This window comes from Malaclemys terrapin, chromosome 1 (assembly GCF_027887155.1).
Source record: "Malaclemys terrapin pileata isolate rMalTer1 chromosome 1, rMalTer1.hap1, whole genome shotgun sequence".
Lineage (NCBI taxonomy): Eukaryota > Metazoa > Chordata > Testudines > Emydidae > Malaclemys > Malaclemys terrapin.
Window position 1 is genome coordinate 349,564,748 of NC_071505.1, and position 16,592 is coordinate 349,581,339.

General features: G+C 44.5%; 1 protein-coding gene and 1 pseudogene across 1 annotated transcript; one reads left to right on the forward strand and one right to left on the reverse strand.

The window, feature by feature from the left end:
• Positions 1 to 1,987: 1,987 nt before the first annotated feature.
• Positions 1,988 to 2,922, forward strand: LOC128832772 (olfactory receptor 51G2-like; annotated as a pseudogene).
• Positions 2,923 to 12,495: 9,573 nt separating this feature from the next.
• On the reverse strand, positions 12,496 to 13,461 carry LOC128844792 (olfactory receptor 51G2-like). Its single transcript, XM_054042830.1, has one exon. The coding sequence runs from the start codon at positions 13,459 to 13,461 to the stop codon at positions 12,496 to 12,498; it is 966 nt and encodes a 321-aa protein (XP_053898805.1).
• Positions 13,462 to 16,592: the final 3,131 nt, after the last annotated feature.

The window sequence follows — 16,592 nt, forward strand, 5'->3', positions numbered from 1 at the left end:
ACCAGTCAGCTATTAACCCAGGGACAGAGGAGCTACTAGACTTTTGTTTGTTTACAAGCGATTGACTGAGAGCTGAGATGCTGGGATCTTTTCAGGTTCTGAAGAAGTCCAGATGACAGACGCTACATTGTAAGTCCCACTCTAACCAGAGAAATCATCTCTGAGAGAAGATCAAAGGGGAAAGAATGGATTGACACGTGTGTACTAAAGAATAGATGTGTAAATGTTATGACTTTTGCTTTAGAAAGTATTTGAGAAGTACTTCACATACTGTTTGCAATGGGTTTGTGCTATTAACTCTGTGTTCAGTGAACAGTTGTATGATACTGTCTCCTGGTAATTGACCAGAAGTTGTTTCTCACACTTACATTCAGGGTTGTGCACACAATCCCTCTGCAATACCTGTGCAAGACTTTCCGAAAAGTCCTGAGAGACCAGAGACACTGGTCTGTGTTTCAGCAAAGAAGGGGAGCGTAATAGCGGTTGTATGTAATTTACACCCATCACCTGTTACATGAGCATGGCTGAAATCATCCACAGACCCTTGAATGGGGAGAGGATGAGGGTCCTGTGAGGATGAAGAGAAGCCTGTAGGTTGATCGAGCTCTGGATTCAGTCAATACTGGCCAGGCAAAGCACTTCAGCTTCTCTTGGAAGGATTCTTGGGGGTCAGAGTGTATCACCAGGAGCATTTGGTAAGGAAAAGTTAATGGAGTGCTGTTCTGATCAAATTTACACATGTAAATCTGGAGTGACATTTTTTGTGTGTGTGTAACTAAGGGTTTTGCCCAGGGGAACATCCTCTGTGTTTTGAATCTGTTATCTGTGAGATCAGCTTGTAAGCTATCTCCCAGAAGTTTTTCTTTTACCTTTCTTTTCTTTAATTAAAAGCCTTCTTTTTAAGAACATGATTAATTTTAACTTGTGTTAAGATCCAAGGGGGTTGGATCTGGACTCACCAGAAATTGGTGGGGGAAAGGAGGGGAGATGGTTCATTTCTCCTTGTTTTAAGGTCCAAGGATTTGGATCAGTGTTCACCAAGGAATTGGTGGAGAAGTCTCTCAAGGCTACCCAGGGAAGGGTTATAGTACTTGGGAGGGAAAGATTTTGGGGGAGAAGACAGAGTTTCTCAAATGACTCAAATATTTAGGTGGTGGTAGCATACTGATCTAAGCTGGTAGTTAAACTTAGGGGTTCTCATGCAGGTCCCCACATCTGTACCCTAAAGTTCAGAGTGGGGGTGAAACCTATGACAGATTCAGACGATGAAAACGAACATGTGTCGGTCCACACTGCTTTCGATCATTATCGAGCAGAACCAATCATCAGCAGGGACGCATGTCCTCTGGAATGGTGGTTAAAGCATGAAGAGATATATGAATCTTTAGCGAATCTGGCATGAAAATATCTTGCAACGCCAGCTACAAGAGTTCCAAGAGAACGCCTGTTCTCACTTTCAGGTGACATTGTAAACAAGAAACGGTCAGCAATATCGCCTGCAAATGTCAACAAACTTGTTTGTCTGAGCGATTGGCTGAACAAGAAGTAGGACTGAATGGACTTGTAGGCTCTAAAGTTTTACAGTATTATATTTTTGAATGCGGTTATTTTTGTACATTATTCTACATGTGTAAGTTCAATTGTCATGATAAAGAGATTGCATTACAGTACTTGTATGAGATGAATTGAAAAATAATATTTCTTTTGTTTATTACAGCATAAATATTTGTAATAAAAATAGTGAGCACTTTACACTTTGTGTTCTGTGTTGTAATTGAAATCAATATATTTGAAAATGTAGAAAACATCATTTTTAAAAAATAAATGGTATTCTATTAGTTTTTAACAGTGCGATTAATCACACTATTAATTGTGATTATTTTTTTTAATTGCTTGGCAGCCCTACTTATTAAATATCAACTAGTCTCCTGTTCTTTTTCCTTTTAGGAAGGAAAGTTCAAAACTCCTCGGACCTGCTCAGTATATTATGTCAGCTGTCAATGACACCAAACTCAAATTTGCAGTGTTCCTTCTCACTGGGATACCTGGGCAGGAAGACGTCCATCTCTGGATCTCTATTCCTTTCTGCCTAATGTATGTTATTTCGATAGTAGGAAATTCAGTCATTCTGTTCATTATAAAAACGGATCCAAGCCTCCATGAGCCCATGTACATTTTCCTTTCCATGTTGGCTATCACAGACCTCGCCTTATCAATATCCACCATGCCGACGACACTGGGTATGTTCTTATTAACTCAAGGGAGATCAGCCTCAGTGCCTGTTTTGCCCAACTGTTCTTCATCCACTCATTTGCATTCACTGAATCCTCCGTGCTGTTGTTGATGGCCTATGACCGCTTCATCGCGATCTGTATGCCATTGAGATATGCTTCCATCTTAACCCCGTCAAGAATAGCCAAGATGGGACTGGTGTTTGTGCTAAGAGGGGTGGCTGTAGTATTCCCACTCCCCTTTCTCCTAAAACACTACCGATACTGTCAAGCCAATGTCCTCTCCCATTCCTACTGCCTAAACCAGGAGGTCATGAAGACGGCTTGTTCAGATATCACAGTCAGCAGCATCTATGGCTTGTTTGTTACAGTCTCCACAGTGGGGCTGGACTCGCTGCTCATCCTCCTCTCTTACGTGATGATCCTCAAAACAGTGCTGAGCATTGCATCCCATGCGGAGCGCCTCAGAGCCCTGAGCACCTGCATCTCCCACCTCTGCGCTTTCCTGCTCTTCTACATGCCAATGGTCGGCTTGTCTGTCATACACAGATTCGTGAAGAACTCTTCTCCCTTGCTTGTGATTCTCATTGGCTACCTCTACCTAGTGATCTCACCAGTGATGAACCCAATCGTGTACAGCGTGAAAAGCAAACACCTTCGTGCGAGGATCATCAGGGTGTTTGTGAAGTGAAGAGTCACCACCCGGGTCCAGTGCTGGTGACATGGGAGATGAAAAATATGAGCCAGCTATTACATCCTGGACCCTTAGATCAAGACAACATGAGCTATTGATCTCCACTATGTAGAGAAAGGTTCTGACAGAATCTAAGGCCTGGAGCAGTGGAAGAGGGGCTGGTGAGGGAGGACTGTGAACTGGGGGAAGGAGACCAAGGGTGGCAGAGCCTGTGTTATAGAAAAGACTGAATTAATGTGACCCCACAAAGGGGGCTCTTGTTTTAAGTATCCCAGACTGAGAGTAAGTCATTGCAAGGACCTTGGAGGGAAGGGCATGGTGGCTGCAGGGCTACCTCAGGCCACAAGGGGGCACTCTGGGGCAGTCCCCATCGGCAGTGACTTGGCCAGAATGCACTGTGCTCTTGGAAGCCTGTCTAACTTAGGTTGTAGTGATATGTGAGATAGATGAGTGTAGACGTGTGACAGCTGCCTGTTATTTTAAAACCATTTTCTCCAATGCTTTGCGCTGTTTGCTAATAAAACTATTAGATTTAAGGAGGCTGGGGGTGACTGTGTAGCTCTGGTCACAAGCACCCGAAGGAAAGCGACTGAGGTGTCCAGTCAGATATGCTTGGTGATATGCGATTAGCATACATGAGGTTTTGTTCCCAGCTCGAAGAGTGGGACAATTGTGAGACTTCCCCGAAGGCAGGAAATGACCCGGTTTAGAGCGTAAAGAGACCATATATCCTGGTTTTATTGTGACAATCCAGATTCTTCTTGGCCAGTGTCTATTCTTGTTGAGTGCCTATCAGCATTCAGAGTAGCAACTTGTTCAAGTTGCATCCAAGATAACGATCCACTCAAGACAGTGATTCACAGAGTCATAGAATTTAAGGCCAGATGGAGCCATTAGATCAGGTAGTCCAGAGGTTCTCAAACTTGGGGGCGGGCCTCCCTGGGGGGTGCAGAATGTATACAGGGGTGAGGGGTGAGAAACTTTTGGGAAAAAACCTTTCTGTGCACAACCCACTGCAATGAATAACTAGCCCAGCTGATTCCTCCAGACAGATCTGGTCCTCAGATAGCACTGTGCTTTTGAGTCTAGGCGGTGCTGTGCATTTTGATGGTGTTCTGTTAAGCTTGCTTAGCATTGTGCAATGACATTACCATCTGTACATGGATCTGTTTGCTACGGCGCGGTGTGCACATTTCATTCTAAGCGGGGACCACAGTCACAGTTTAGCTTTATTCTGATTCCAATGGATCATTGGTTCATTCGTGCAACATTAAAATAAAACTCAAGTGAAAAACAAAGAAGCCGAACCTGATTCAGTTTGAGCCCTTCCCCCACATATATCATTATATATATTTGTGTGGCAGGTGAGGGGGGCATAAACTCTTACAGACACAAAGAAGGGGCCGGGGTGTGATCAAATAAGTTTGAGGAACCACTAATCTGACCTCCTGTGTAGCACAGGCTGCAGAATTTTACCCAGTTACCGCCATATTGAGCCCAATGACTTGTGTTTGACCAACACATCACTTTTGTTCCTCTAAAGCGTGTCTTCCAGGAAGGCATCCAGACTTGGTTTGGAGAGATCAGGAAAATTCCTCACCTTCCTTGGGAGTTTATTCCACTGGTTAAGCACCCTTGCTGTTACATATATGTGCCTCATTTCCAAATTTAATTTGTATGGCTTCAGTTTCCTGCCATTGGTTCTTGTTATACCTTCCTCTCTTAGATTAAAGAGCCCGTTAGTAGCTGGTATTTCATCCCTGTGAAAGTGCTTGTACACTGTCATCAAGTCAGCTCTCAGCCTTCCCTACGTCTACTCACTGCACCCCTGTTTATTCAGCAAACGGTAAGTTGGAAACGACAGAGGAGGAGAAAGACCTGGGTGTATTAGTCAGTCCCAGGATGACTGTGAGCCACCGATGTGATGCGGCTGTGAACAAGGCAGATGAGATCCTAGAATGTATCAGGTGAGATAGGGAACTATTAATATCCTTATACAAGACACTGGTGAGACCTCCTCTGGCAAACTGTGTAAAATTCTGGTCAATCGTATTCCAGAAAGATGAATTCAGACTGGAACAGGTGCGGAGAAGGGCTCCTAGCATAGTCAGGGCAATGGAGGGCTTGGCTTATGAGGAGACTAAAGAACGTGGTTGGTTTAGCCTAAAACAACGGAGGCTGATCTGGGATTTGATTGCTCTATAAATATGCCAGTGGTGGGCGGTAAACGCCAGGAGGGAGATGAGCTCCTGAAGCTAAAGGCCAGTGTTGGCAAAAGAACAAATGGGGATCAACTGGTCAGGAGCAAACTGAGTCTGGGATGGAGAAGGAGGTTTCTGACCATCTGAGCAGGGAGGTTCTGGAACAGCCTCCCAACAGGAGAAGTGGGGATTGGGGGGGGGGGGGAACAACTGAGCTTTTAAGATGGAGCTGTGACCCTGTATGGAATCTGGGGGACACTTTAGGGTATTACAAATACCAATATTGTGTAATTGCAATGAGTTATGCCAGATATGCCATGTAAGATATCTGCAAAAATGTTATAATTTGCCAGATATTATAATCTTGTTTATATGTTTGTATCATTTTTGTATTATGAGTTATAGATATGTATGTATGTATTTCAAACTTGTGCTATGCTTCTTGGTGACATAGCCTGCTTGATGGCCCATCAGTTATACAACTGACCCATTGAGAGAAGGCAGATACACCATATGACTCAGCAAGGCATGCAGGGGCGTGCCTATGGACAGAAAAGGCTTCCAAGCCATGTACTGGGCAGCTTGTGTTTGAAACAAAGGAAGCACAGGCCAAATGGCAAGAGACTATAAAAGGCAGCTGCATCTTCTCCATTTTGTCTTCCGTCCTGCTTCTTACCTCTGGAGGACCTTTGCTACACACTGAAGCTCTGAACAAAGGATCGAATGACCCATCCAAACTGTGGATGTGATCCAGAGGGACTTTCAAGGCAGCAAACTCACCAATACTGCAGGAACCTGATATATGGCTGTAAGAGGGTCCGGACTCACCCCTGTAGCACCTCCTGCTGGTCGTCCAGGGAATTAGCTCACCAGCCTCTGGAGCATCCTCTGCAGGCCGGTGATCCGCCTTGTCCTCTGCACTGGCCCCCGTGTCCCTCCCAGGACCCCGGTGCCCCTCTTACTGGGATGCTTCCCCTGGCAGTACCCCACAGATCTGGGTCTCCCCTCCCTGGAGAACCCCCACCCACTATCCCCACCTTGCCTCAGCACTAGACCACTGCCAGTCACCAACTAGCCCCCGCTCCCTGGGGCAGACTGCAGTATAGGCCACTCATCACTGGCAAGGGGGGTTTGGACCTGCTGCCTTGGCCTAGCCCTGAGCTGCCCTCTGCAACCCCCAGTACCTGTTGGCCTAGTACTAGGCCACAGCCTGGGGCTATCCAGGCTGGAGCTCCCCAGCTCCTCAGTCTTTCCCCAGCCCTGCTCCACTCAGCTTCCCTGTGTCTAGCTCCCTACACCCAGGCCCTTCTCTCTCTGAAGGCAGAGAGAGATTCTTGAGCACCTGGCTCCCAGCCTCTTTATACCGGCCATCTGGGCTCTGATTAGGGTGTGGCCCAGCTGCAGCCACTTCCCGCAATCAGCCAGGGTTTTACCTTGTCCTGCCCCAGCCCTCTGCAGGGTTTTTCCAACCTCTCAGGGCAGGAGCTGGTGTCCACCCCGCTACAATGGCCTTTGAAGTCTTTGTATGTATTTGACTGTTTTAGCATTTAACATCTCTCTTCTTGTCCTTTCTTTTTTCTTTATAATAAACCTTTAGTTTTAGACACTAAAGGACTGTCCGGCACCGTGGTATTTTGGGTAAGATCCAAACCTGGAAAGATGGCTGACCGTTTGGGGTCAGAAGAACATTTTGTATATGTGAGCAGAGTTGTTTAAATAACTTCTCACTGTACTGGACCTAGGTGCTGATTGGGAGCCAGAGAACTGGAATGCAATGAAGGGGGCTGTGTGACTCATTGGGAAGTTTAACTTCAGTGTTACCCACCAGTCTTGGGAGCATCTGCTCTCCCTTTTGCAGCCTGCCCTGACCTTGGCATTTCCAGTGAGGGCTGCCCCGGGCACACTGTGTCACAGGAGCGTGACAGGTTTATGCACCTGATGATAAGCCAGGATCGCCTCTGATAGCAGGGGACTGGGCTCAGGGATGCAGGACGTCCATTCCAGTGTCCCTATGGGCCACATTCACCCATTTTCCGTCACACTGAGAGCGCATGTGGAGTTGCTTGTCCACTATGACCTGGCTCCATGCCCAGGCCTATGGATTTGTCCCTCAATAGAGTCAGGAGAAAGCATGACTCAGCGTTATCATCTGGAAAAGGAATTGTTCTTGAGTTCCTGTTTAGTGATGTCACAGGAGTTTAATTCCCTGAGTTCCTGGTAATCTCAGCATGCTGAGCTGCCAGCTGCCCCCTCTCCAGCCACTAGCCCGAGAGAAGAAGGACGGTTCAGTGGGTAAAGTGCTGGCCTGGGACTCAGAAGAACTGGCTTCAATTCCAGGAGCTTCCACAGAGTTCTTCTGTGACCTTGGTCAACTCACTTAGTCCCTCGATGCCTTAGCAACATGTATTTTAATACGGCTCAATGTAGAGGTTTACATCTAGGAACAAGGAGCGCGGGCCATCCTTACTGGATGGGGGACCCGATCCTGGGAAGCAGTGACTCTGAAAAAGACTTGGGGGTCATAATCGGCTGAACATGAGCTCCCAGTGTGGCACTACTGACGAGAAAGCTAGAGCAATCCGGGATGTTCAACCAGGGAAATCTCGAGCAGGAGCAGGGAGGTTATTTTACCTCTGTCTTTGGCCCTGGTGCAACCACTGCTGGGATTCTGTGTCCAGTTCTGGTGGCTACAGTTCAAGAAGGATGATGATGAATTGTAGAGGGGTCAGAGAAGAGCCCAGAGAATGATTAAATGCTTAGAAAACCTGCCTCATAGTGATAGACTCACAGATCTCAAACTATTTAGCTTAACGAAGAGAAGGTTAAGGGATGACTTCATCGCAGTCTGTAAGTACTTGAATGGGGAACAAAAGTTTAACAATGGGCCCTTCGGTCTAGCAGAGAATGTTATAACAGGATCCAATGGTTGGAAGCTGAAGCTAGATAAATTCAGACTGGAAGTAAGGTGGAATTTTTTGGACAATGAGGGTAATTAATCACTGGAACAATTTACCAAGGGCCGTGGTAGATTTTCCAGCACTGACAATTGTTAAATCAAGGCAGGATGTAGTTCTAACAGCTCTGCTCTAGGAGTTATTGTGGGGGAGGTCTCTGGCCTGTGCTATAAAGGGGGTCAGATTAGATGATCACAATGGTGCCTTCTGGTCTTGGGATCTGCCCAGTGGTATTAGTAGCACGGCCCTGCTGCACAGGATGTTGTACTGATAACATGTTACAGATTGTGAGGCGCTCAGACGTTGCAATAACTGGGGCCACAGCTAAGTGCCTCAGAGAGATTTCAGCTCTGTGTGCCTCATAAGGGTGATTTGGGGCACTGGGTGGAGAACCTGAACTCCTGCCCCACCCAGCTGAAGTAACTGATGTGCTGGGACTACGTCTGAGCCCGTTTTCCCTGGCAGCTTGGGACTTCAGCACCCTGCCTTGTTGAGCCAGACACACTAGCCTGCTGCAAACCCAGACCCAGGTCTGAACCACATCCCCCAAAGCTGAAGGCTTAACTGAAAACAGATACCCAGTTTCCAATGGGGTCCAAACCCCAAATAAATCCGTTTTACTCTGTATAAAGCATATACAGTGTAAACTTATAAGTTGTTCGCCCTCTATAACACTGATAGAGAGATATGCACAGCTGTTTGCTACCCAGGAATTAATTACTTGCTCTGGGTTAATTAATAACTAAAAAGTGATTGTATTAAATATAAAAAGTAGGATTTAAGTGGTTCCAAGTAATAACAGACAGAATGAAGTAAGTTACCAAGCAAAATAAAATAAAACATGCAAATCTAAGCCTAATACAGTAGGAAACTAAATGCAGGTAAATATCACCCTCAGAGATCTAATAAGCTTCTTTTACAGACTAGACTTCCTCCTTGTCTGGGTCCAGCAATCACTTACACCCCCATAGATACTGTCCATTGTTTCAGTTTCTTTCAGGCATCTCTTTGGGGTTGAGAGGGTATCTTTTGAGCCTGCTGAAGACAAAAAGGAGGGTGTTTTTCACTGCCTTTTATATTCTCTTTCTTGTGCAACATCCCAGCCACAAGATGGGGTCTCTAGCCACCGGCGCAAGTCACATGTGTATGAAAGATTCGGCTTTTTGCAGGCCAACACCATTGTTTACATGTTAGTTTGAATGTTCCCAGGAAAACTCAGATGTGGATTGGTGTCTCCCAAAGTCCATTGTTAGTTAAGTATTCCCAATTACTTGAATAACCCCTTCACACTATGTTGATCAAATCTGTCTTATATGTTTCTTATAGCAAACACTTTAAATACAAGAATAGAGCCAACACTCATCACTTCAGATATAAAAATGATAAATGCATACAAATAGGATGAATATATTCAGTTGATAATAACCTTTGCAAAGATATGTTACATGGCATATCTAGCATAAAACATATTCCAGGTATGTCATATTAACACTCATAAGCATATTTCTATAAAGCATTATGGGATGCAATGTTACACCATCAGAACAATGCAGCGACCTGTTTGCTCAGCAGCATAGGTGGTGTTGAGCAACCAACATCAGTGATCTGAGATCTGCTCTAGCTGCCCATCTGCTTCTGGGTGGAACTTAAGGTATTGGTATTGATCTACGTAACTCATGGTAGCTACAAGATCATCTGTCTTTCTCTCTCTCCCCAGGTGATATTCTCCTTGTGATCGGAAGGAGTTCTTGAGTTGGAGCCCCCTCTGTATAAAAGTCGAAGGGTTTCCAACATGACTTTGGAATCCAAATGCCCCCTCTGTGGCAAAGGAGCTGGAACAAGGCTGGCCCACTGCCTCCAGACCTTGGAGATAGGTCTCATTCCTAGACAGGCCCCCAAACTGCAAAATACATGGGTACTAATCAGCACTCTCAGGAGAGAGAGAGCGACGGCAAGAGAGGGCATTATTAGTCATTTTGTTAGTCAGCCAATCAATGATTAGAAGCTATGCCGTGTGGGCTTATATGACCAATTGCTCACCAAATCCTTTTGGCTAACAAATGCACTTGCAGATTGGTTTCCAAACAAACAAAAGGGTTCACTCTGCCTGACAAGTGTTTGGAATTAGGTACTCACTTCGCCTGCAAGAATGGGCTCTCAGTAGAAAGACGAAACCATACAGATCTAAAATTCTCTGGATAACTGGGGAGGGCTACAAAGGACCACAGCAATGGACATATGACAGTGGTGACTTCAATGGGTCTTTCTACCAAATCTGTTATATTTCAACCACAAGTTATTGTTGTTGAGGCAGGAATTTCTAGATGTAATTCAACGACCTGTTACACAGGAGGTTAGCTTAGATCATTACATCACTTCTAGCCTTTTAATCTATGAAGATGAGGATGGCAGACTGTGCGGAACAGATTAACAGAAGGCTTCATGGTACGCAGATTTCATTAATGAAGGGCATATTAAGGAAGGATTTCAACAAATAAGTAAATATTAATAACAATTATTTACAATTAAGAGCAAGGTAAAAATGCTGAAAAATTATATTTTATTATGGTGGCATCAATAGTGAAGCCATAGTTAAAGTTGAGTCAGGTTTTTCTCTTAGAGCAGGGATTCAACTTCTGTATCTATGAAAAATATGGTGTAGCCTCAGCCAACACTGCAACACTTACTATCTGAGTGCAGAATGAGTTTTCAGAGAATTTACAAGTCAACCTGCTAAGTAGTTTAGGAATGAATGCATTTAGTCTTCCTCCCTTAAAACTCCTTATTCCTTATATGTATTCCACTGAACAACTTAATTCCCTGTACAAAACAGGATACACTTTATTCATGAACGAGAAGCTTTAAGGATACAGGACTGTAGTTTTGCTAACTGGGATTTTTTGGGGCAAACAATACAATATTTCCTTTTGGGGGGCTGTGACCATGGTTACTGGAGGGGATATACTGAGAATGCTCAATCAGGGCAAACTGCAAGGAATAGGGCAGACAATTCCCCAAACTGATGGCTTATTCTTATAAATGATTCACAAAACAGTAACCAAACAGCTTCTATAATACCTTACTGGATACCAAGAAGTCAAAATACAGTTCTCTTTAATCAGTCTAGCCTTTGGTTCCCTACGAGACAGCCAAGTCCATCTAGTGAGGGTTATTTAAAATCTCATTCACCATCTGTAAAGTTCTACCACTCTCAAGAGATTAGACACATTACACACCAGGTCAAATACACACTTACAGTCAATTCTTATTAACTAATCTAAGATTTATTTAAAAGGAAAAGGAAGAGAGTTACTGTGTTAAAAGATCATTATACATACACATATGAGTCCAGTTCATACGCCAGTTTCAAAGCAGAAATGGTGAGGCTGCCGATTTGTTGAAATCCTTCTGGAATTCATGGAAAAAGTCATAGTCCAATAGGCAGTCCATATGCAGAGGTTTTTTTTTCAAATTCTTCCATAAGAATTGCAGAGCTAATGCAGAAGTCCTCCATCTTGTCTCTTGAATTTCCCCTGACAAAGTTTAAGCAGATCTGAGAGAGTAAGGATCAGGCCCCAAAGTCCCTTTATAACTGAAGTTCCGCTGATTAGCCTCTTGTCCGCAAATGATCACAGAGGACCTTCCTTGCACGAAGAATAGGTAATGTGCATTGTTGCTTTGAAAAAAATCTCTATTTCCTATGTATACACTGATAACTATTAGCATTGATTAGCATAAGGCAATTAATCATTGAAGAGATTCACAGGTAGTTTATTACAAACTTCAAAGAGAAATAAAAACAATGATATTATTACACCATAAGTTTCATCTAAATGTTTATATCCTCTTTTGACCTCTGAATCAAGAGAATAGGTAATGAAACATGAAATTTAGCACCTACAAGCTAATTTGGTCACATTGTTGAACTTCTAATAAGATATAGGTAAACCCAGAGAAATACAATTTGTATCTACTTCTGATTCTCTAACAATACAGGCCTATATTTCAAGAACTCTAGTTTTTTTTACCATGGCTTTGCTAGCTATCTACAAGGAATGGCCCTGTTTACCATTTCAATACTTTTCTATGTCCTTAACGGTTGCTTTTAGTTCAACTGGACTGCTGGTTGCTTAACCAAGGGGGAGAGATAGCTCAGTGGTTTGAGCATTGGTTTGCTCAACCCAGCGTTATGAGCTCAATCCTTGAGGGGGGCACTTAGAGAGCTGGGGTAAAATCAGTACTTGATCCTGCTAATGAAGGCAAGGAACTGGACTTGATGATCTTTCAAGGTCCCTTCCAGTTCTAGGAGATATCTCCATTAATTTTTTTTAAAATCCTCACTGGCTCAGCGTGACAGAGGCATTTGGACACCATGGGCCATATTGTTCCTAGATATACAAATTAGACAGACCAAATCAGTGCCCCCATTGAAGTCTGTTAGTGGAATAGTTTTTAAAGATATTCATGATCCGTTTACGAATCTCTTTGGTTTTTATGCTGTATACAATGGGATTTAGCACTGGGGGGAAGAGGAGGTGGAGGTAAGAGAGAAGAATTTCACTCTGAGGAAGAGCCTTTTTCTTGAACCTGTGAATCATAGACAAACTGATCAGCGGGGTGTAGAAAAGCAGGGTGACACAGATGTGGGAGACACAGGTGTTCAGAGCCTTGAGACGCTCTTGCCAAGATGTGATACTCAGTACAGTCTGAAGGATCATGATGTAAGACAGGACAATGAGCACTGAGTCTAATCCCAGAGAACAAAGGACAATAAACAAACCATAGAAGCTGCTGGGCGTAGTATCTGCGCAGGCCATTTTCATTACATCTGGATGCAAACAATAAGAAAAAGAGAGAGATTGGTTCTTGCTGTACGGCAACCTCTTGAGAAGAATGACAGATGGGATATGCAGACCACCACCCCTGATTATTATCGCCAGCCCTATGTTTCCTATCCTAGCACTGGTTAAAGTCGAAGCGTATCTCAGCGGGTGGCGAATTGCAACAAAGCGGTCAAATGCCATGGCTAATAGTACAGAAGATTCCATGAGGAGGAAAGTGTGAATAAAGAAAAGTTGGGCCAGGCAGACATCAATCCCAATTTCTCTGGTGTTAAACACGAAGACGCTGAGCATTGTTGGCAAGGTGGAAACAGATAAGCCAAGGTCGGTGACAGACAACATGGAAAGGAACAAGTACATGGGCTCATGGAGATTCTGCTGTGTCTTTATCACAAACAGAATCAGACCGTTTCCTAAAATTGCAATGAGGTACATGAAACAGAAGGGGATGGAGATCCAGGGGCCATCAGCTTCCAGCCCTGGGATGCCTGCCAGGAGGAATGTTACAGGACTCATGTTGGTTTCATTGCAGGTTGGCATGATGCACGGGGGAGGTTCTGGTCAGTTTATTAAACCACATTCCCTACAATTAAAAACAACATTATTAAAAATACGTGACACCATGTCAGAAAATATGGCCCATCGTGCCACTGCTCTTCAGACAGGTTGGAGTCAGTACTTTGATTAAAAACCCTTGTGGTACTCATAGATCCCCATCTCAGTTATAAAATTCCATTACTAATAATATCCTGTTCTTATGTAGAGCTTTGCATTCATAAATCTTAAAGTGATTTACAAAAGAGCACAAGTATCAATGGGTCTGATTCAAAGCCCATTGACACTCATAGGAAGGAGGATGTAGATCCTCATTTAACTGAGGGGGAAACTAAAGCACAGAACAGGTAAGCAACTTGTGCAATGCCACACAGGAGATCAATGACAGAACTCAGGTCTCCCAGCTCTCAGATGAGTGCCCCTTCATTAGACTGGACCACACCCTCTCCCCTAGATGGAGCTTGGCATATGAAGACTTGTATGAACTCATTATTAAAGGGAACATCAGAAAAGCAGAGTGGTCCTGAACCCAAACCTTAGATCAGAACACCCGTGCATTCTGGAACAAGGTTTCAGTCTGGATTCAGATCTCAACTGTTTAGCTTGGGTCCACCATAAAAAAATTAATTGTTTACCTATCTGAGAGGAGAAAAATTATGTGCCTTGTGAATGGCCCATGGGCTGAGAAGTGTTCATAAAACTACTCAGTGATGACTGACAGTGAGTGTCCGAAGACACACAAGGAGGCTGTGGCAGAACAGGGAACAAAATCCAGCTTTGCTGTGTTTTAGCTATAAACGCCAGCCTGCCCCCGCTGTTGTACATTATGTTAGTATTGGAGGGGAAGGGGACCAAAAGAAAAGGAGCCTCTGAAGACTGTGAATGTTAGCTGTGTACTATCTTCATTCTAGATGCAACGGAGGCACATGACTTAACGAGGAGAGGCTGAGAGAACTGAGGTTATTTAGTCTGCAGAAGAGAAGAGTGAGGGGGGATTTGATAGCAGCCTTTCACTACCTGAATGGGGGTTCCAAAGAGGATGGAGCTCGGCTGTTCTCAGTGGTGGCAGATGACAGAACAAGAAGCAATGGTCTCAAGTTGCAGTGGGGGAGGTCTAGGTTGGATATTAGGAAACACTATTTCACTAGGAGGGTGGTGAAATACTGGAATGGGTTCCCCTAGGGAGGTGGTGGAATATCCATCCTTAGAGGTTTTTAAGGCCCGGCTTGACAAAGCCCTGGCTGGGATGATTTAGTTGGTGTTGGTCCTGCTTTGAGCCGGGGTTGGACTAGATGACCTCCTGAAGTCCCTTCCAACCCTAATCTTCTATGATTCTATGCCTCCTTTGCTCACACTGGGTGAGATCCACCCCATGCAGAGAGCCAGCATTCCTCAAACTGGAATTTTGCCATGTGCAAAGTTTACTGTGAAAAACCTATCCTCAGTTATGTGCAGGACTCCTAGGGACATCAACTGGCTCAACTGGCCCTTACCCAGCAAAACCCTCATTGAAGTTACGTTTTGTTGGAACAAAGACAAAGAGCTCAATTTTCCCACTTATGGTATCGAAGCAGACACTCCAGGGAGTGTTATGTTACAAGCAGGCACCATGAAGTGGTGGAAATGCAGAGAGTGCAAGTCACCCTTTCAGAGGTTACAGCACACTGTCCCATTAGCTAGAAACTACAGCAGGTTAGTCAGTAATTACCACTCCAGGGTTAATTGCACCCCTTCCAGTTAAATGTCTGGTGCTAGTGACTGTCAGTCAAGTTATGGGTCTAGATAGACCTCAGTTTGGATGTGCTATGGCCATTCTTAGGTTTCTTGTTACCGTACACAGCCCCAGGCAAGTCAATGGTACTTACAAAAAGAAGACACAGGGAGTTAAAAACACAGGCTGGCTTCCACTGGGATTTGTGTTCCTCACTCATGGAAAATTCCAAGCTACATGGGCAATTTTTGCACCACTGGGCCCTCAGATTGCAAGCACCACAAGGCAGGGACCCGTCCTCCTAGGGCTTTGGGTCTTCAATAAAATAACTAATAATGACCCTGATAATAAAAATGTGCAATTCTCATTGTTTACAGATTAAACATTTGAAGCAGTTGCAACTGCCTATTAATATAAGTGAAATCGATGCAATATGATCAGCGCACTTACCAAAGCCACTAAAATAGAAGCTGGAGAGTGTTCATCATTTACTCCTGCGGAAGCAGAGCTTGAACGCTCTGCTCAGAAACATTCCCTCTTTCTGTCAGACACGCAGTGTGGAAGTATTTATAGAGCAGCGGGTAAAAGCCCTTGAGGATCAGTTAATCAATTGGGAATCACCGTTGATCTCATTGTTACACGTTTTAGCTCAACCAGCAGAAATGGAAAATAACTAAAAGGTAAATGATTTGAAGTATTTCTGCACCAACTGGTGCAGCTTCCAGGATTAAGGGGTAACCCAATTCACAAGATGTTTCGCAATATTCAGCAATCGTCCATCCCAGAGCTGGTGTAAATGGTGTAACTGCATGTGTCAGGGGACTGGTGCTGACTTGCTTTTGGTCAGGATTTGACCCTGATTTTTTTTTCCTCAAAGAGAATTTTATTCTTGTGAAAGGTGCCAGACTGACAGACCTGGAGCTGCCTGTGCTTTAATCAGCCAAAATTCCACACGTACTATTGTGGATCGACACCACCAAGTGTGTACCGTACGGCACATGGGCGAGTGAACTTGTAATCTTTCCATTAACTGGATTTGAAACAATTTATTGTATTGTGCAATTTAAACAAAGCAGCCAGATCTCCCCACAGTTCCAGGGAATCTCCCACAGCCCCCGGGGTATTCTGCAGCCACAACATACATCCCCCAAACAACTCCCAATGCAAACCGCACATCCATCCATTCCCCTCCATAGTCCATCAAGCCCCCCTCCGACCATGAAGTCATTAAGCAGCCCCTTCTCCAGCCCAGTAATCCTCTCTCCTCATCAATGCTATTCCTCCCCACACGATCCCCTCCTCACCTTGTCACCCATTTCCCCACTCCAGGCCCCAAGGACTTCATCCTGCCCTCCCAGCCCCTCAGTTCTGCCCTGCAGCCCTCCGTCCTCCTTTGTCTCTGTGT

Excerpts from the sequence above, each read along its gene's own strand:
- LOC128844792 (XM_054042830.1), bottom strand. The coding sequence starts at position 13,461 with ATGCCAACCTGCAATGAAACCAACATGAGTCCTGTAACATTCCTCCTG.